Consider the following 19273-nt stretch of genomic DNA (forward strand, 5'->3'; position numbering starts at 1 on the left):
TCACTGTTATTTTCCCCATTACACCGATCGGAACTTGTTTCTGGGGGTATTCTTTTTCTCTTAAGTTTATTTTAATGAGACCGGTTTTCAAAACGGGAAGCTGGTTCTCAGTTGAAGTTGGTCTTCTCACCCAATATGATGAGAAGAATAAGGGATATTTACAATTGACAAGAACAGCAACGATACACATTGGAGTTGTTGTCAGGAAAAAACTCACAAAAGCAAGACTTATCAAATGAACGAAATCTCTGAATGATGGCCTCAGAAATGCTGGCTCTATGTATCCAATTTGGCCTCAGACCACAGTTGCCTCCCCTTAAGTTTTACCACTCCCTTTATGGAAGAGGAGAATATAGTGCCTTTTTCAAATAGGATGTTCAATTTTTGCTGATATGATGAGGATGACTTGTGATAGCTGAAATAAGATCAGACCTTGTACTGTATTGTTGAACGCCTGATATGAATCATATTTAATCGCACTGGGGACTGATGCACCACCAGCTATAACATACATCGTCAATTTACTAATGTATCAGTCAGTGATGGCTTGTCGCTATGACTTCAACACCTGTGGATAAAAGACTGTTTGCCGTTTACACTTTACTTTTGCCTTTACGTTTGCGATACGTATTCTTCTCCATTGTCAAGAGAGGAATTGTATTTGCTTTTGGGGGCTACTCCAGATTTGGCATGGACCCTTGTGTTTATGGAAAACAGCACACAACTCCTAAAAACTGCGACTTTCACGACAGTTTTCAAAGGCCAGCTGACTCGCCCAAGATCTGTTTTAGCACGTCTGATTGTTTTCCAAATGATTACCTTGTGAAAACTTTCAACATCATAATTTAAATATGGACAACATTTAAGAAGAAAACCTCTTGATCGATTGACTAAATCTTGTTGAATAAAAGCACATTAAGGTACTATAATTCGACTCATTATAAGAATACTAGCACTGATTATCCGGTAAACATCAAGTCTTTCCAAATTGTGTGGATCGATGTTTACGGTGTTGATCACTGGATTGTTTCGTCCAGCGTCGATTATTTACTTACCGCCGCCTTATAGCTGGAATTTGCCAACTACGTCGTGAAACGTAACTCACTAGCTTACGCGCTCATTGTAAAACGAGACGCCATGTTATATCGTCATCATTTGAGGAATCGTTTGGGCCCATGACGGTGTAGGATGTTTGCATTCCGATATCTAACTATAGAATACTGTTTATTATGACAGTTGCAAGCAACTCAAAATTAAAACTACTTGTGAACAAAGTATTTTAATGAAAAAACGCACACTGGCAAATGGCTGCGTCTGTAAATTCTTGTAAATCAAATAACCAGCCTATCTGTTTTGTCTAAATGGACGAACCCTGTATAACGGGGAATCAGCAGCACCCTGTATAACGGGGAATCAGCAGCACGTTTATACATCTTGTACTCCTGTTATACAGCAACAATGTGAAATATGTTTCGCACAATTTCATATATTTTATACCGTTTCAAATGAAGACTATTGATTTAATTTGTTGTATCTTAAACGTTACTTTACAAAATTCACTGTTACATGAATATCAGGCAAAGGTAAACACACCTCAGATAAGTTCCTTTCAATAAGCATAAATTAAATCCCATCGCTTCTCTCTGCTTGTCAAAACAACTACGACTTTGTAGCCATCCGGTCATCACTTCCTGGTCAGTATTCCGTTATCTTCCGGCTAAGCTCGTGAGCACTGCTCGCCTCATTGTTTTTGGTTTTCTGAATTGCCTTTGCCATTCTCCGTGTGACGTTACATATGCCTGTGGCGTTAGCACGCCGCTCTACTGTATTATTTCATTTTGTTTTGACCAAAGAGTCACTTTGAAACGTTGTCGCGGGTCTTACCCCAACAGGTTTGACTAAATGTTCCTTGCATCTAAATGATCCCCTCATCTTCAGTCTTGAACTGCAGTCAGACTTTCTGGTCATATTTTGTTATTGTTCAGTTAAAGATAACTTGTGAGATACAGGGAAACGGTCCGATCTCACACCCATGATTCAAGGACTACATTCAAGAAGCTCAAATGAACACATTCGACTTTATCTTTTTATGATGGAACACAAATAGTCGTATCATCGTGATCCGTATATAGACAATGATCAAACACATGTGGCCATTATCCCACAATAGATCCGCTGCATGAAGCCGGATGTGACGTACTGTGGCGCTGGGGAATGGCTGGAAGACAAATTGTGTATTATTACACACTAGTATCTCTCTTTACTCTTGTTATCAGTCATAATTATTTCTGAGCTATTCCAGAGACTGCAGTCCTTCAGTTCAGTCCTGCCCCACAATGAAGCACACGTGATATATTGTCATGATGTATTGTTCTGTGAAGCATTTCGAGTTGGGGGGTCATCTCAAACATTTTATATTTCAAAAAACGTCTCTAATCCTCTCAAAGACACAAGGGTCCGTGGTTTCCCCATCTCTAAAGAGTCACTCTAATTTTACTAATGGTTGTTTGTTTTATCAGCTTCCACAATATGAAATGGAGGACAACAAAAGTTTGTCAGTGTCACTGTGATCGTTCGAGTATTGTCTCTTTCATTTTTTCTTCAAGTGGTATGTTCCTACAAACTCACGTTAATCTCTTGCTTTTGCACGAAACTATGATACGGGCATTTTTTAAAATGCGATACAAAAAGAATGAGTGTGATTTTACGCCGCTTTTGGCAAAATTCCAACAATATTACTACTTGGGACACCAGAAATGGACTTCACACAGTGTATCCCTGTGAGGAATCTTCAACATGGCGAACGAACGCTATAAGCACTGGCTTACCACACCGTCCTATCCGTAAAAGACAGGGTGGATACCCAGTAATGGTACTCGGTACACGACGTTATCACGAACACAGTTAGTGATAACAAGCTGTCGGATATACTGAACTAACTTTTTGGTCCCGGACAGTTGCTGTATATTTTAGCAATATTCGGTTAAAAGAATGGCAATTTGTGGTTCTTTGGAGTTCGTTATAACTACTGTTTACTGTTTATACTTTGGTTTTCTACAAGTCTAGTTTTCTTTCTTATGCCAGTCCTCGAAAATATGGATGAGTTTAGTTTTACGCCGCTCTCTAACAATATTCAAGCGATACCACGGCGGGGGCACCTCGTAAGAAAGTGCTGATGAAGAGATAAATTCAAGGAAATTCGGTTATGAGAGAAATCTGAAGCTTTCAGTTTATTATATGTCATTGACTGGTTTTGATATCTGAGGAAGAACGCCCCAATGCTAACGACAGACGGCATGAAGTCAGAGATCAAGGTCATACTACCTTTCTGCATATATTTGGGTCCAGTAGGCTGACGTGGGCCTACAGCGTTGATGTCGATAGGCTCGGGAACGGACTTTTGTTTGGCCCAGGTTTCTGCCGAACACCGGAACCGGAAGTCATATTCTCGGGGAGACCAAAAATCAGCAGGACTGGCCTGAACAGAACAGAAATCTGAAGAGATTAGCACTAAAAGAGGGTTAGAAGCTGCTAGAAAACTATTTGAATACACATATCATATTATCAAATTTGTTTATTTTGTTTGTTGTTTTTTTTGTTGTTGTTTTTCGTTGGTTTTCTTTTGGTCGTTTGGCGTTACTTACTGTAACATGTCATTCTGTTCATAATCAGTCTAGTGATCGACCTCCTTAAACATCAATCTACGCATTTCTGATACGATGACATGCGTTAACCAAGTCATAAAGCCTGAATTCCAATTCCGTTAGTCGACTCTTACAAGCATGGGCTGCTGTGGACCAATTCTAACCCGGATCTTCACAGGTACTTAAGTAAATGTGCACACTGCGCCTTAAAGAATATCAGACAATAACATGTTGAAATATATAAGAAAGGTTTACCTTGAAGTTATCGTGAACATCAAAGTATTCTCTCTTGATGATGCCAGAGGTGTGGTATTGGACGACACTTGACCCACGCGCGTTGTAGAAGACGTTGTCATAGATTTGGTTGCCTAGGGAAACAGAAACAGTGAATGAGTGAGTGAGTCGGTGGTGGGTGGATGAGTGAGGGAGCATGTGGGTGGGTGCGCGGAAGAGGTTTGTAAATAATTGAGTCTAGACCAGACAATCGAGTGATCCATATCATGAACATTGACAGGGATATTACAAGTTGTTCACTGGTCACGAGGGGACCATGGGTTGAGGTACCCTCAATGTTTGTTTATGTTCCTCACGCCGGAAAGGCTCAGGGAACATAAACAAACATCGAAGGTACCTCAACCCATGGTCCGCGAGGGACCAGTGAACAACGTATTTACCCACAGGCAAACTGTCGGTTTGCGAAACATGGAGAAAATAACCAGTCTTCTCATATGCGAGCGAAGCGAGCAAAGGTTAGCAACGTACTTTCCTCGCTTTGGTTCGAAAAATATTTTTCACGTCAAAATACACTATCGACACCATCAAACGTATACACTCATTTCTTCACTGGGTTGTGCTCTCACATTCCCAACCCCATGTTGAACAATTACTCACGTGAAATATGTTTTATTCAACATTTTGAGAGCAAATCGTAGTACATCAGAACGTTCTTCGCCTCCATTCCCCCTTCCAGCTTCCGGTTCAACGGAGTGAAGGAACCGGAGGGTATTATTCCATATGGAATATTTACAGTTACCTCCCCTGCTCCATTCGCACATTACGCCAGAAGTGTTTTTATGTGGAATAAATATTACGAAAAATCTACCAATAGCGACGACAGATAAGACAAATACACTCCAATAGGTTCATGATTTCTGGTTATTCTTTTTCCGTCACTCCTTTCAACCAGAATCTGGCAGGGGTAATGGAGGCGAAGAGCGATCTGAATACCACGAGTGGCGCCTAAAATGTTAAATAAAACATATTTCACGTGAGCAATTATTAAACATGGGGTAGGAAATCTGAGAGCACAGCCAAGTAAGGAAATGGGAGTGTACCTTTGATGGTGGCGATATTTTATTTTGACATGAAAAGTATTTTTCGATCCGAAGCGAGGGGAGTAGTACCAACCTTTGCTCGCTTCGCTCGCATATAAGAAGACTTGTCATATTCTCTATACTGCGCAACCCGATTTGCGCTACATTTTGCCTTTGACTTACCTTACCGAACACTTGAATGTTAATATTGAACTCTTTGAAGCATGAGTATCGGATCATACACTTCAGCCAACCTGTATGAATTTTGCATCTTGCTGGTTTTCCCCGTATGTATTGTCTTAGTAAGATCGCCTCGATGTAATTCCCCCTCCTAATATTCACAGGGACTGCATTTGAACGTTCAACACACTCACCCATTGGCGCCATGGGATGGTGGGAGTCGATGGCGGCCAGTTTCGGATATTTGTCTGCCCACGTCTTGCTGGTGTAGGGGAGTGACTGCAAACAAAAACAATGCTGTCTCACCCAGGATCGATAATTTACAGTCTTATATTGCTGTGGCATTGATCAACATTTGAAATATACATTTAGGGCAGTACAACACAATGTATTTATCGCTAAAGAACTCTTCATGCTGGAAACCGCCATCAATGACAGGCCCGAATTCCCTATCACAATCATTTCCCATCATTGGCCAATTGTCAGAAAAGGAGACCTATTCTTTTCATATCAACAACGAAATGACCTGACGTTTCCACTTATCGAGTTGTATGCAAGCTTGGTTGAAACTGGATATTTGCTTAATTACAGGTACGCATGCTGCATGGGATCTCCGCCTTGATCGTAACACGTTTATATATAAACTGTATTGATGAGGCACCAGAATGATCAAAATAAACAAACAAACACACAAACAAAGACCCACATAATTCACTATGTGCATGTGAATGCCTGTATGGGGTGTACAATCAAAGGTGTTGCGGTATATTTTTCCATGTGCATACCTTTGTCGTAATAGTTAAATACGTAAATATCAGGAAGCGAGCAATGAATGTTGCGGAACGTGTCACTCTATACTGCAAATAAATACTTATAAACCTCAACAAAATGTGCATAACATGTAATTTCACATGCTATGCACATATAATCACCCTTCCTGCCCATGCGCAATACCCAAGAAAGGTATTAGTTGGACACAATGATCTATCTGTTAGTCATCAGTATACTGAGACTGGAATTTCATTCCTTTTGATTACGAAACCAGACCAGTTCGTATTAAAAACAGAAACGTACCAGCTTTAAGAGTATGTGTCGTGATGGTGTGTGGTATAATGTCATTGTAGCAATATTCCAGCAATATCGTTGAGGTGGACACCAAAAATAGGCATTTTCACCGATGCGCTGAATTGAACGAGCAGGCGCTTCCAACTGCCCTCAACCTTGCTGGGTGCTTAAATGCTGTTTAACTGTTCAGACACTCCTGGTGGTAGAGATGAACAAGGAACATCGATTGTCCCTACCTTCAGTTTATTTTGGAGAGTCGCCTGGTTGCTAGTAGACCGGAGACCACGGCCGTCCACGTTGACGGGGTAGCTGGTGGCGTCGTAGAAGACGTTATAGCGTATGATGTTGTCCCGACCGCCTCCAATATTGACGTGATACTGATTCTGCAATCAAATGAAACTACGTTACCATGTCTGCTTGCAATGGAACAACATGGATCTCATTGTTGAATCCACCAAGTATATATTTTCTTGCAGAAGTGTACGTTTAAAGAAGAATTAGAATTAATTCGAATTTCCTTGTTTCAGTCAGTTCATGCACCCAACTTCTTGGAGGGACTGAGTGTGTCTGTTCTGAATGGAAAATCAGCCTAGACGAAACGTTAAAACACAGGTATGTTGACAAAAGCTTTTAATTATTGCGTTATTATTAACCTGGGTCAGTGTGGACTTCAATCCATTTTTTTCAGCACCAATATGCTTCAGGCCGTTGTGTATATAGTGTTACACTAACACATTAGTAGCAGGACATATCACCATAAATATTTTGCGTCCCGCCCCTTTCCTGCCTCCGTAGTGATTCCTCCAGCCATATCCAGGAAGAACAGAGGAATATAAGTGAATTCTTTGGCTGTGTTCTTCAACAGAATATTTCTTTACAAAGGATACAATAGTTAATATCAAGAATTGGTGTACTTGGTTGAGTATAAGTGATTTAATTTTAAGCTTTGTGCGTTAAAAATCGTTACATAAATATCTTAATATAATACTTGGAATTCACTGAATGGTCCTTTTCAAATTTTGTCCCTCTGCCCTTTCAGGATCCTACGGAAAACACTGCTACACAAGAGTACATATCAGGAAGCATAATAATATTATTTTTGCAGTGTGTTGGTTCATCAAAGGCACCAAAATAGTAAAGTTATCCAGGGCCTAGATTTTCGAAGCTCTCTCAACGCTAAGATAGTCGTAAGCGCCATACATTAACATTGGCTTACGACTATCTAAGCGCTAAGAGAGCTTCGAAAATCCGGGTACAGGTTATTATTATACTTGGCGTATTATTATACTGAGCTTAGACGAAGAAAAAAACGTTTTGTTTCAACTCTTGGTGTACAAAATTTGCAAACTTTCAAAACCGCCCAAATGTCCAAGTCGAGTAGTTTTCAAAATTGATGTGAAGATTTTAAAATAATATTTAACAGAAATCTCCAAGTTCTAATCTGTCCACAGTGTTAACATATTTCCCGAGTCACTTAGCTGAATAGACATCCCCTGATTAGGAGTTAAAATGCCAACCTCGTAGAAGACGTTGTGTTCGATGTGGACGCCGGAAAATTGGTCGTCTAACATGATGCCTCTGTTATCTGCACCTGGCATGTGCCTCAAGACGTGGTGGATGTGGTTGTATCGGATCACGTTGCCGCGCTGTAGAGAATTGTTTTCAATACGCAAATAATCAATGTGTTCAGTGTTATAGTGGCATTCAGACAGAACCAGGGCGAAGTTTACTTTAATATTGGTCTTGAGCAACACGTGCTGTTGTAAGAGACGTTTAACAGGATCAAATCGTGACTCTCACTGACCTCGTTGACACATGTCATCGTATCCCAGTCGTACGGGACTATGCTCATGATATGAATGACTAGATTGTCTGGTAAAGGTTATTACAGACGGAAGTCATAATCAAAAACGTTGTTAACAGCGACCTTACAGAACAGATAGACATATAAACGAATCATAGAAAGGAGTGATGACTGATGAGTGACTGTATGGACGTTTAGTACCCGTGAAGATCCGGGTTAGAATTGGTCTTAAGTAACCCATGCAGGATCGTTTGGTGAGACTCGCTGACTACCTCATGTTGTTGAGCACTGGATTGTCTGGTCCAGACTTGATTATTTAAAGACCGACGCCAGCTTGATTATTGCTGAGTGCGGCGTTAAGTAACACACCAACCAACAAACGTTTGTTCCAGGACACGGAAGATACTTTCAACAATTGTGTACGTATTAATGTGAGAATATCACCAACCTTTCACAAAAGTTAGAATGAATGTATGGCTTTTTTCCGAGTCACGATACCATTGTTCACATATAACAATAGAGTGAGTGGGCTGATGGTGACTGACTTAGCGATAATAATTTTATGCTCCTTTTTTCACTATCTAAGCGATAAGGAACAATGAATGGTCTCGTTATTCCCATATATGGTGTGGAACCCTGGTTTCCGGTGTCATTCAGATATTATACTTACTGCAGTCCAGTCTCTCCCAGCATGCACCGCGCCACAGTCGCTGGTGTTGACACACATGTGATGGATATGATTGTACTCCATTATGTTGTCGTTACCCTGGCAACCAGGCACTTATTATGTTATTAAATGTGACACTTGTACATAGGGCATATCAGTGTCAGTGAATAAGCCAAAAATAAAAGATCCAAATACACTGACGTGTATATATTTGGAAAGCCCATAAAGTAAACATGAAATCGGTGGTCAGTATGATACACCATTGGAATCATTGGCCCAAACACACCAACTGTCAGTCCCTCCTGGATTCTGCGATTCCGCGGTTGCAGAAAAAATCGCGGAATTTACCTTTCCATGCAGAAAAACGTCTGGTCCGCGGAAAACGCATTTTCTTGCAGAATTCGTGCAGACTTTTCCACTTTTCTGCCGCGGAATTTGCTTATATTAAAAACTGAGTGAAAACTGACTGACAGCCGAAATGAAAAGTAGTGTTAATGTCAAAAGTAGGATCGGTTATATATAAAACGAACTGACATATGTACTGTGACAACATTTTCAAAGTAATCATGATTAAAGATACTTTATTAATAAAGTAAGTTTTTAGGCATCTTTTAAATAATATTATATGAACACTGCAGCTACGTTCTCAAAATCGCTCATTCTCAAAATTGAAATTATTTCAGATTTAGTTTCAACATAAAATTGTTATTTGCATGAAGCCGGAGGTTGTTAGTCTGCATCAACGTTACGAATTCTCAAACACAGAAAAAGGTGTGGGTGCTTTGTCATCAAACTTACTCAAGATGTGATGTGTACTGTAGACTTATCTTTATATCTGTGTTTGAGAATTTAATTATGAAGGCCTTTGTAATGTTTTTGTTGTTTTTCCTAAATGTTTTAAACGCAGAATGTTTTGCAGAATATTGAAAAATAGGGTGCAGAATTTGCTTAAACTTGCCGCGGAATTCTTAAAAATTTGCCGCGGAATCCAGGAGGGACCGAACTGTTGTGCTTTTTGATGAATGACTCTCGAAATTCATGTTTATTGGCGACTGCTTGTGAAACCCATGCAGGCCCTTTTTTATACCGTTAGTGCATGGATTGCACGTGCTGTCAACAATAAACATGAATTTCGAGAAAGATCCGTCAAAAGGCTTTTATTTCAGACGTCGTGTGGTGTTTACTTTATGTGTTTTCAAAATATATTCCTAATTACGGGTGCAAAGTTTCTTTTGTACCAGATGGAGGTTTCATAAAGCTGCACAGATTCAAACCTGATGATTGCATCAAGTCTACTGCAGTTTACAATCTGTAGGTATTATACGAAACTAAAATAATCGTTAGCTTTAGATGTTTCGTATTTGAAATAAATACGAAACTAATGTAAATCACCTGTACTCTGTTTGTCTGGTTTGTATTTGGTACACATGATTATAACATGGTTCACTTATGTTCAGAATTAAGATGTATGGCATTTACATAAACATTTTTTGTTGGTGTGTTTTTGTATTTTATTGTGAAATGACGTAGGCTTCTTTAAACCACTTAAAAGAAAAACTGATACATTTATGGGAATTATGTGTCCGACTGAATTCATGTATTGATCAAAATGACACAAAATAAGTGTAATAAGTGCTTGGTATACCCCCCACATCAGTCCGGTGTATTGGCCATCATGTAAGTGGTTGTAACGAACCACGTTACCAACGCCACCGATAGACACAGCATTGTATCCGACAGCTCCCACACGGGCCACCAGCCAAATATGGTTGTCTTCTATTATATTTCCAGAAGGAGTTAAGGTCTTTTGATTACCACCTGAAAATTTAAGAATAAAGAAATCGGTAAACAACGATGCCAAAACTTCTTCGGAGAGGTACTCCCACTAAAGATCTTTCAGAAATGGCAGTCACGCATAAGAAAAGTGATTTCGTATTTGAAGTTAGATTGTTAAATCAGTTCTTATTACAATAATTATAATCAATCTTGCTATGCATAAGATCAATCGGAGTTAAGGTCATGAACTGTTTTGTTACCGTTAATGGCGACACCTCCGTTGGTGGAATGGATGTTACATCTGGATACGATAATATTACTACTTCCGGTGATATGGACGCCATATGAACCTGATGATAAGATATTAAGAATATCTTAACAGACTGTGGTAATTTAATATTAAACTGCACTAAATGATATGCAAATTGAAGCGATTAAATCCTTTCCGTATCCATATGAAATGTCAGCTAAAGGCAGATTCGACTGCCCAGTTGTGACTGGGTCATGAGTGTACATTTGTTGCAGCAATTTATAATCAAATCGACCTTGAACAGCGAAGCAAGTTTCTTGACTTAGCTTTGAATGTGCCTGCCATTGTATTTGCTGGTAATATAGTACCTGAAGTTGTGTGTATGTCTGAACTGTAGACCAGAGGTATACGGTGCCGTGCAAGTTTAGACCTGGTTAGCTGATGCACGTTTATGTTTTGACAGTACGTGGTGTCTAAACGTAGCCATATTCTGTAGAAGCTGGTCATTTTCTGTTGACCCTAGTATGCAGTAATAGTATTGTTACAACTTTCTCAGCTTTAAGTGTCAGATACTTTATCGATATTTACCAAGGGTGATTTCTAGAAAGCAACAACCAAAACCCTGTTTGATACAACAATTCTTGTCTTGTTTGAATGTATATGTAGACTCTGTGTTTCGCGGTAATAACTGTCGAAGATAACCATTTGCTTTTAGAGTCAGAATCATCATCAAATAAAAGAAGGAACAGCTCGGGCAAGGCTGGAAGTAACTGAGCACCATTTTTACAAGCAGACTTGGTTTTCTCGGATATTGCATTAATGGAAAATGAAGACACAAACTGAGCAGGAACACCGCCTTACGCTACCCCTTTACGATATGTTTAAAAGCTGCAGTATCCAGATGTCCATACACACATGCTGTCACATTTTTGTACACACGCCGCAACACTGCATTACAAAAATAAATTCTAAAGCGTTGCCTTAATCTGAAAAAAAGCTCCTATACCTTTTCCTACAATTTAGAATTATTCGCCGATATGTGCGAGCAACGTAAAGATAGTATAAATAGTAGTGTATCCTGTTTGGCCTCCGTATATTTTATCACGATAGTTTTGGTTTCAGCAATATTACAGCATTGAAGCTGTCGACGAAATAGCCGAGATAAACACATCAATAGGTCCTTCTAGACCCTGCTAGTCGAAACGGATTCTTCCTTTGAACAACTCACCCAAATTTTGTATATCCATGTTTTGAATGTTGATGTTGTGTAGACCGTCTCCTCTGATGCCTTCGTGACGACACGCCTCCAAGGAGAACCCCACAAAATTTATGTTTCCGACCCCACGGTCCATGCTGACAAATAAAATATATGGTGCCGGAAATTTATTTTAACATAATATTATAATCAGCATCAGCAATAATGTATTAAATATAATTGCATTTTAAAGATGAACAGTTTCACTAATACTATTTTTTTGGAAAACCTAGCATGTTTATTTCATAAATGGATAGCACTATATGAAAAAAATAGAAACTAAATCACGGGCTATCGAGCACCTGCAACAGAAAGCAGATCACCAGATGAAGGATCATGGGAGTTTACACTACCTTTGCTACCTGTATGGACCTTAAGTGCATTTATTACATACCTTCAGGTGCTGAACAAATTATCCGTTACACTGAAATAACAAAAAAATATTGCAAGCCACTGTCCTTTTGATTAATATATAGCTCTTCTACTTGACGTACCTGATGCAGTCGTTGATGAGAGAGACAGTGACGTCATCAGAGGAGTCTAAGGTGCCCGTCTTTGTGTTGGGCCAGATGTATAGGTTGCCATTTGATCGGTCAAGATAGTATTCTCCCTGTACAAAAGGATAACGCAAAACATCAACCGAGCTTGGTATATAAATGTGTGAGTGAATGAGTGGGTGAGTGAGTGTAGTTTAACGTCGCACTCATCAATATTCCAGCTGTATGGGGGCGGTCTGTAAATAATTGAGTCTGGACCAGACAATCCAGTGATCATAAGCATCGATCTGCGCAAATGTAATCCGATGTCATGTGTCAATCAAGTCAGCAGGTCTGACCACCCGATCTCGTTAGTCACCTTTTTACGACAAGCATAGGTCAATATTCTGACCCGCACCTTCACGGGTCTCGGAATATGAGTAATGATATGGACTGGTAACATAGCAGTTTATCAAAAGTGTTTTCATGGGGCAACTGATGGATCGTTGCTTTCCAGATTATATGTTTTAATATTTCAAAAATGGGTTGGAAGCGACAAATAGCGAGTGAAACATAATACGTTGCAGAGGATGAGGATGAGTTTGAGAATGATGAAGATGTTCTCACCGGCTGATCTAGCTCTGAGAGCATGTTGAATACCCGGAAGTAGCCGCCCTGGGTGTAATATCCGGCCAGATGGTTCGGGTCATAGTGACCTGGACATAAACAACAACACTATATAGAGAGATTAATACACGAGTGAGTGTGGCATATTGTTTGTACGAATCGAGTGTCAGAAAAATTCCATATTTCCCGAGAGCGACACAAGTTTCGTAAAAACAATATGAAACACTCGCGAGTGTGTTAATTTCTTTATTTTCTTTTTGTATCTAACTTTCTATTTCTAAACAGCTCCACGTTTTATGCACACGGTTATGCTTCACTGTATGGGTAATAAACAATGTTCAATTTCCGTAAATAATAATGTTAAGTAATGTCTCACAAATCCAAGTTTGCAAACATGAAAAAAGCATTCTAGTGAATTCGTATGTGTTTCCACCCACATGTATCGGCGAGTTTTTGCTTGTTATTTACTTTTTTTCAAACGAAAGACGAGAAACATATGGTTACAAAAAAGTACCGATAAAGCGAATCGATATTTGGTCAGTTTGTGTAAAGAGCAAAGGCTTTTCAGAAGTGTCAGTAATATTCTAGAGAAGCATAAAGTGCAGGCTTTTTGTTCACGCTGACCTACTCTGAGTCCATAGTGTGTGTCATTTGCTAGAGTTATCTGATGCTTGTGGGAGTCAATGTGGCTGATGGCAGCAGCATCGTCTGCCCAGCTCCAGTACCTGGCAAGAGAGAAACAGCATTACACCTGAAATGTTTCACACCTTCAGATGTCATTCTTGACATATCACCGGTAACAAACATCAGTTCTGGCCATCGCCTAATCCACATCACCACTAAATTTATTTCACAGTCTAGCTCACTCTGGATAATTCTGATGTCAAATACTAATATCGACCACCATAACAATCAAACAATGTCCACACTTCCGTACACAGTCCAGCAAATTCTGGATATTAAGTCAATAAACCAACCAAGGTCCGTTTGTGTTAGGGGGTTTAATCATCCCATATATGACATTCTTACCTCTTTGGTTGTCTCGACAAGGCATTAGACCCCTGGTTAGAAGATTCATTGGTTCGAATCGTGGGACTCAGAGGAATGTCCTAATTACGACACCCGACCCACTTTCCATTAGAATCTGCTAGAACATGCTGTACCAAAAGCCATTGCCCCAGCACAAAAATCGCTGAGTCTTTCATATCCGAATTATAGAGTATCTTTACAATCATAAGTGCCTGTAATTTAAAGCACTGGTCTGCAAATCTCTCGTCTCCAATACTAAAGAGAAATTCCTGTTCAGTGTTACCAGAATCCGTAAGCCCATGGTTCTTTCTCGTGCACCCATCTGGAGTCTTCATGTGTGCTGTAGGTGAACACTTTGCCATGCCTACCGCCAGGGACTGAGTTGATGTTCAGGAATTTCTGCAGAATTTATACCAAAGTGTCAACCATTATAGCTTTACAATACATCCGCTACTAAATAATTATCAATATCTTTCTAGTCGAAGTGTGACTGATAAAAATAGAGTCACAATGAATACCAATGTCACATCTTCAGACAAGCCTATGCCTTGCAATATTGTTGCATCTACAGTAATCTTTTGGTGTTGCAACCATGTTACAATACACGCAGTCAGAATGTGTATGTTGTAGTCAGACTGTGAAATCAGCCACTTCGTGAAATGATTTAAACTTTCAATCATTTCATGTAATGACGATGAGGGTCAGTCACTCCGAGTCATTTTGTTTAACAACAATCGATATCCTTCAGTTATTTCATAACATTTTACTTAATAACTTAAGAAAGAGGATCACAAGTTCAAGGTTATTTGTCACTAACAATTAAAACTATTGTGGCAGCGACTGTTGCACTTCAGCTTGGCTTTGGAACATTAACACCTGTTTGTTTGACACTTTCTGTGTCCAAAGCAGCCACACCTCACAAACCCCTGTCCACCACAAAAAGATGAAATGAAATTTCATGTAATGACAGAAGTATATTGATTGTTAAACAAAATGAAGCGAAATGGCTGACCCTCTTAGTAATTTCAGGAAATGACTGAATTTTTGATTCATCTGATGAATGACTGATTTCTTGATCTGACTGTAACATATATAGATCTGTATCGACCTTCTTTCATGTGAATAGCTCAGCACTGAGTTAGTCTGACTGATCCCTCTAACTATGCTGGTATAGTGGACCAGTCTAGCTCCACCTGTCACTGCACAATACGGTCCCAGGTCTCCCCCTACCTCGTTCGGGTACTGGGCTAGTCTGGCCACACCATCCTACCTCATTCGGGTACTGGGCCAACCTGGCTGGCTCCCCGTTGATGAAGATCTCCAGCCACGCAGTCCTGGATCGATAGAAGCCGAAGTTGGTCATCTTGCCGTAGTCGGTGACGCCAGCACTGGGTAGGTGTACTTGCATCACCTTAAACAGAGACAGTCGATAGGAGCGCGGAAATGCCTCTTTGAGATAACGCTCTGCTGTATATTTTGAAACAATGTTACAGGTATGGAAAGTGTGTTTTGTAACAAAAGTATAGCGATGATTAAAGTAAAACGTAAAGCACCAAAATATATTATTTATTATTCATGATCGAACCGATTATGGACATTCAATGTTACTCTGCATGACTTGTTATTCTTTGGAACTTGCACTGCTGCGGTTGCCACTGTTGTATCCACTTTATATGAGATCACAGTTCAGGGCCTAGATTTTCGAAGCTCTCTTAGCGCTAAGACAGTCGTAAGTTAATGTTAATGTATGGCACTTACGACTGTGTTAGCGCTAAGGGAAAGTCTAGGTCCAGTAATACTAGGCTAGTTGTAAGTCGTCCCTTGTGAGTGTACTGAAACGGGGTAGCCAAGTGGTTATGGCGTGCGCTCGTCCCCACGGGGATATTCCTGGAATATTGCTAAAAGCAGCGTAAAACCGCACTCACTTCTACGAGACCGAATGTATCAATGCAAATACAAAACCGTTAAAGTTCTTTGAAGAAGAATGAATTCCTCATAACTACCTTTGATCTTGAACTTGAAGGCAGCATATTCAACACACTGCTGTCTGTGACATGGGTAAACAGGTTTGTTGGGATCTTCTTGCCTCCTGTCTGGTAATATCGTAACGAAAGAAGATGATTAAGGTGTTGTGTCTGTTACTTGACAAAAGTATCACCTTCAGTCTGTTTCCTTTCATTCTGTTTGCTAGGCGCAGAAGAAGCACCAGTTTCCTAGCTTCTATTGAGGAAATTACATGTAACAGGAAATTAAACTGATGCTTATTGCGCCTTTCATACAGCACATTTCACACCTTAAAAGGGCAGAACATGTACCGCTCCTAGTCAACGATATGCAAATATGTATCCTGCTCCGTGGACTTTCTCAACATGGAACTCTTTACTCACAATGCAGACCTCCTCATTCAACGTGGAGATCTCCTCATTCCCAAGGAGGGTCTCCTCATTCATCACGTGAATCTCACCACTCATCAGACTCACCACGTGGACCACCCACTCACCACGTGGACCTCCACACTCACCACGTGGACCTCCACACTCACCACATGGACCTCCCACTCACCACATGGACCACCCACTCACCACGTGGACCACCCACTCACCACGTGGACCTCCACACTCACCACGTGGACCTCCACACTCACCACGTGGACCACCCACTCACCACGTGGACCACCCACTCACCACATGGACCACCCACTCACCACATGGACCTCCTGGTCCTGGTAGGCTCTGAAGGTGACAGGCTGGGAGTAGGCGTGGGTGAAGTGTAGGGTGGACTGCAGGTTGTGGTATCCTCCCATCAGCTCAACGTACACTGCTACAGGGCGAAGAAAACGTTGGAGGAATCACACTCCTATTGAACTTTGTCAATCTGATATTGTAAGAGGGTTAAATGGTACCTTCCGTGAGTAACATTTTTAGGCTGGTAGGATGAAGAGGGACACTTTTTGGATCGACAACCCCATTAAGGCAATGGATGCTTTTCGTGGATGGACAAATTATTTCAGTGGATGCAACTACTGCAATAACGAAGTTGTCTGCCCATAAACAGTGTTCGTCTTCTGAAAGAAATTAATGTTCGAAAGGTGAACTTCAGAACCTACTCACTATTGTCCTTGATACCACTGCTCTCCAGTAACTGTCTGGCCTTGTCCAGGGTGGCTACCGGGTGGGAGATATCCAACCTGGGCACATAAAACGGGTATATATATGCTTACGGGAAATGATGGGTGGACCTTTAGCAGACGCTGGCAAATTCTTAGCATCTTCAGCCTGGTTGCGGCCGTTTTAGAGGAAGCGAACCTGACAGAAGACATGTTCAGTGTTCACTGCAAATATTTACATTTTGTTCCCGTGCACAAACGACTGTTGTGCTTGCACGAAATTCACAAGATGTTATAAATGGAGCAATCATTTTCTAAAGCCATATGCAAACATACTGCATGCTTCCAAAATTATATTACTTTGAGTCGAAAACAATTTAACAATTTAAAAATGTTTAAAACTAGGATAACTGAATTGTTTAAGCTTCATACTTTTGTATCAAACATACTTTTGGTAAATTAAGCCACCCAGAAGTAGTTCTATGTGCAGTTTGTTGTTCAGCTCAGCGATATTATTTCTGTCCCGGCGAATCGAGTCAGACACTGAATAAAACACCTGCGAATTAATCATCCGCCCAGAACCAAGTTCTCACCCTGAGTTTCCGTCTGATCCTTTGGGGCTGACATAGATGTGGACTGTCTTGGAGTGGCCCAGGGGCAACAACAGACCCAGACACAGAACCACTACCCACGCCATTGCTTAGGTGGAAACGTTAAAATATTGAAGATTGCAAGCGTAATGTACGTGAGTATAGCTGAGAACAAGCAGCTGGGGGAGCCAACCTTGACCTTGAGATAAAAGGAAATGGTTTACCGATATTAATACGTGGTGAACCCGTGAGGATCAGGGTTAGGGTTGATCTTCAATAAACCATGCTTGTCATAGGAGGCGACTGATGGGACTGGGTGGCTTAGTGAGGAATGTACTGCTAGATGACGCCTATCATGTTTGAAATCTAGTGTAAAAAAACTTGTTCGTAAGGGACATCTCTTCAAAATGGAATATTCTCCAATTTATACCTTCATCGTTTCCTAGTTGCTTAGATCGATGCTCATGCTCTTGATCACTGGATTGCCCGGTTCACACTCGATTATTTACAGACAGGATCCATATAACTGAAATGTTGCTCAGTGTGGCGTTAAGTTCATATATTACGTTATCTTTCTCTACAGAGACGTGGAGTGAGTGAGTTAATATTTAACTTCACATCGGCAATATTTCAGCCATACCGTGACGAGAACATCTAATACTGAAATAGAAGAAGACGTGGAATATTGCGGTGAGAGAGCGGCGTTAAAGAACAAAACAAAACAATGGAAGAGATTCCGGATCCGCGTTTGCAACGAACGTGCGGACAACGACGAGGATGTTACGACTATGTTCTGTGCACTGACCAGTGGTAATGTATCATAGCTATTCAGCTCAGGAGAACTGACCACTTTTTACCTTCGAGGCAACCTTACTACGGGCCACGTAGTCGAATCATGATCCGACAAACCAGCGGTTAACAGTATGAGCATGCTAGTGCACCACAAACTCCATTTCGTGTTCAGAGCGAATCTCTCCCACACGGTTATTCCGCATGACACGATATCAATACTATAAACTTGAAATATTAACCACCAACAGCAATGGCATTGGTTGGTTGGTTGGTTGGTTGGTTGGTTGGTTGTTTAACATGGCACATACCAGTAGTAGAACTATATTGCGGCGGCCTGTAATCAGTATAGATTGAACCAGACCATCCAGTGACCAACAGCACGAACATCGATCTGCGGAATTGGGATACGATGACGTGACCAGTAACACCAACAATATACGAGTATTCATTAGTAATGACACAGAGAAAGATTCGTCTTTCGGAACCATATTGAGCATATATGAATAATAAACACATATATATCACTAATATAGTGCCTCTTGTGAGTAATTATGATTGTATCATATGCACAGTAATAGTCAGTTTGGAGTAGTGACTTCTTCTGCATCAGTTTAGGCACTGTTGATACCCTCGGACATCACGCGTTGGTCGACTAATGGCGTAAATACTGGTGTTGAGTCTGGGCCATCTAGAGTTCAA

The 19273-nt window shown here is 40.6% G+C and overlaps 1 protein-coding gene across 1 annotated transcript; it reads right to left on the bottom strand.

The window, feature by feature from the left end:
- Positions 1-1475: 1475 nt before the first annotated feature.
- LOC137254829 (uncharacterized) lies at positions 1476-17989 on the bottom strand. Its single transcript, XM_067792555.1, has 19 exons — positions 17786-17989; positions 17197-17273; positions 16791-16906; positions 16090-16179; positions 15357-15497; positions 14370-14485; positions 13682-13782; positions 13058-13146; positions 12449-12564; positions 11928-12052; positions 10710-10799; positions 10319-10491; positions 8677-8772; positions 7720-7848; positions 6439-6585; positions 5332-5416; positions 3900-4012; positions 3325-3478; positions 1476-2218 (listed from the first exon to the last, which is right to left on the bottom strand). The coding sequence occupies exons 1-19, from the start codon at positions 17887-17889 to the stop codon at positions 2157-2159; spliced, it is 2124 nt and encodes a 707-aa protein (XP_067648656.1). The 5' UTR covers positions 17890-17989; the 3' UTR covers positions 1476-2156.
- Between the last annotated feature and the right edge of the window lie 1284 nt (positions 17990-19273).

This window comes from Haliotis asinina, chromosome 1, assembly GCF_037392515.1.
Source record: "Haliotis asinina isolate JCU_RB_2024 chromosome 1, JCU_Hal_asi_v2, whole genome shotgun sequence".
Classification (NCBI taxonomy): Eukaryota; Metazoa; Mollusca; class Gastropoda; order Lepetellida; family Haliotidae; genus Haliotis; species Haliotis asinina.

Coding starts and splice junctions, on each gene's coding strand:
- LOC137254829 (XM_067792555.1), bottom strand. CDS start 17,889: ATGGCGTGGGTAGTGGTTCTGTGTCTGGGTCTGTTGTTGCCCCTGGGC. Junction 16,907..17,196: donor CAGTGGTATCAAGGACAATA/GTGAGTAGGTTC, acceptor TTCGCCCTGTAG/CAGTGTACGTTGAGCTGATG. Junction 13,783..14,369: donor CCATGGGCTTACGGATTCTG/GTAACACTGAAC, acceptor CTCTCTTGCCAG/GTACTGGAGCTGGGCAGACG.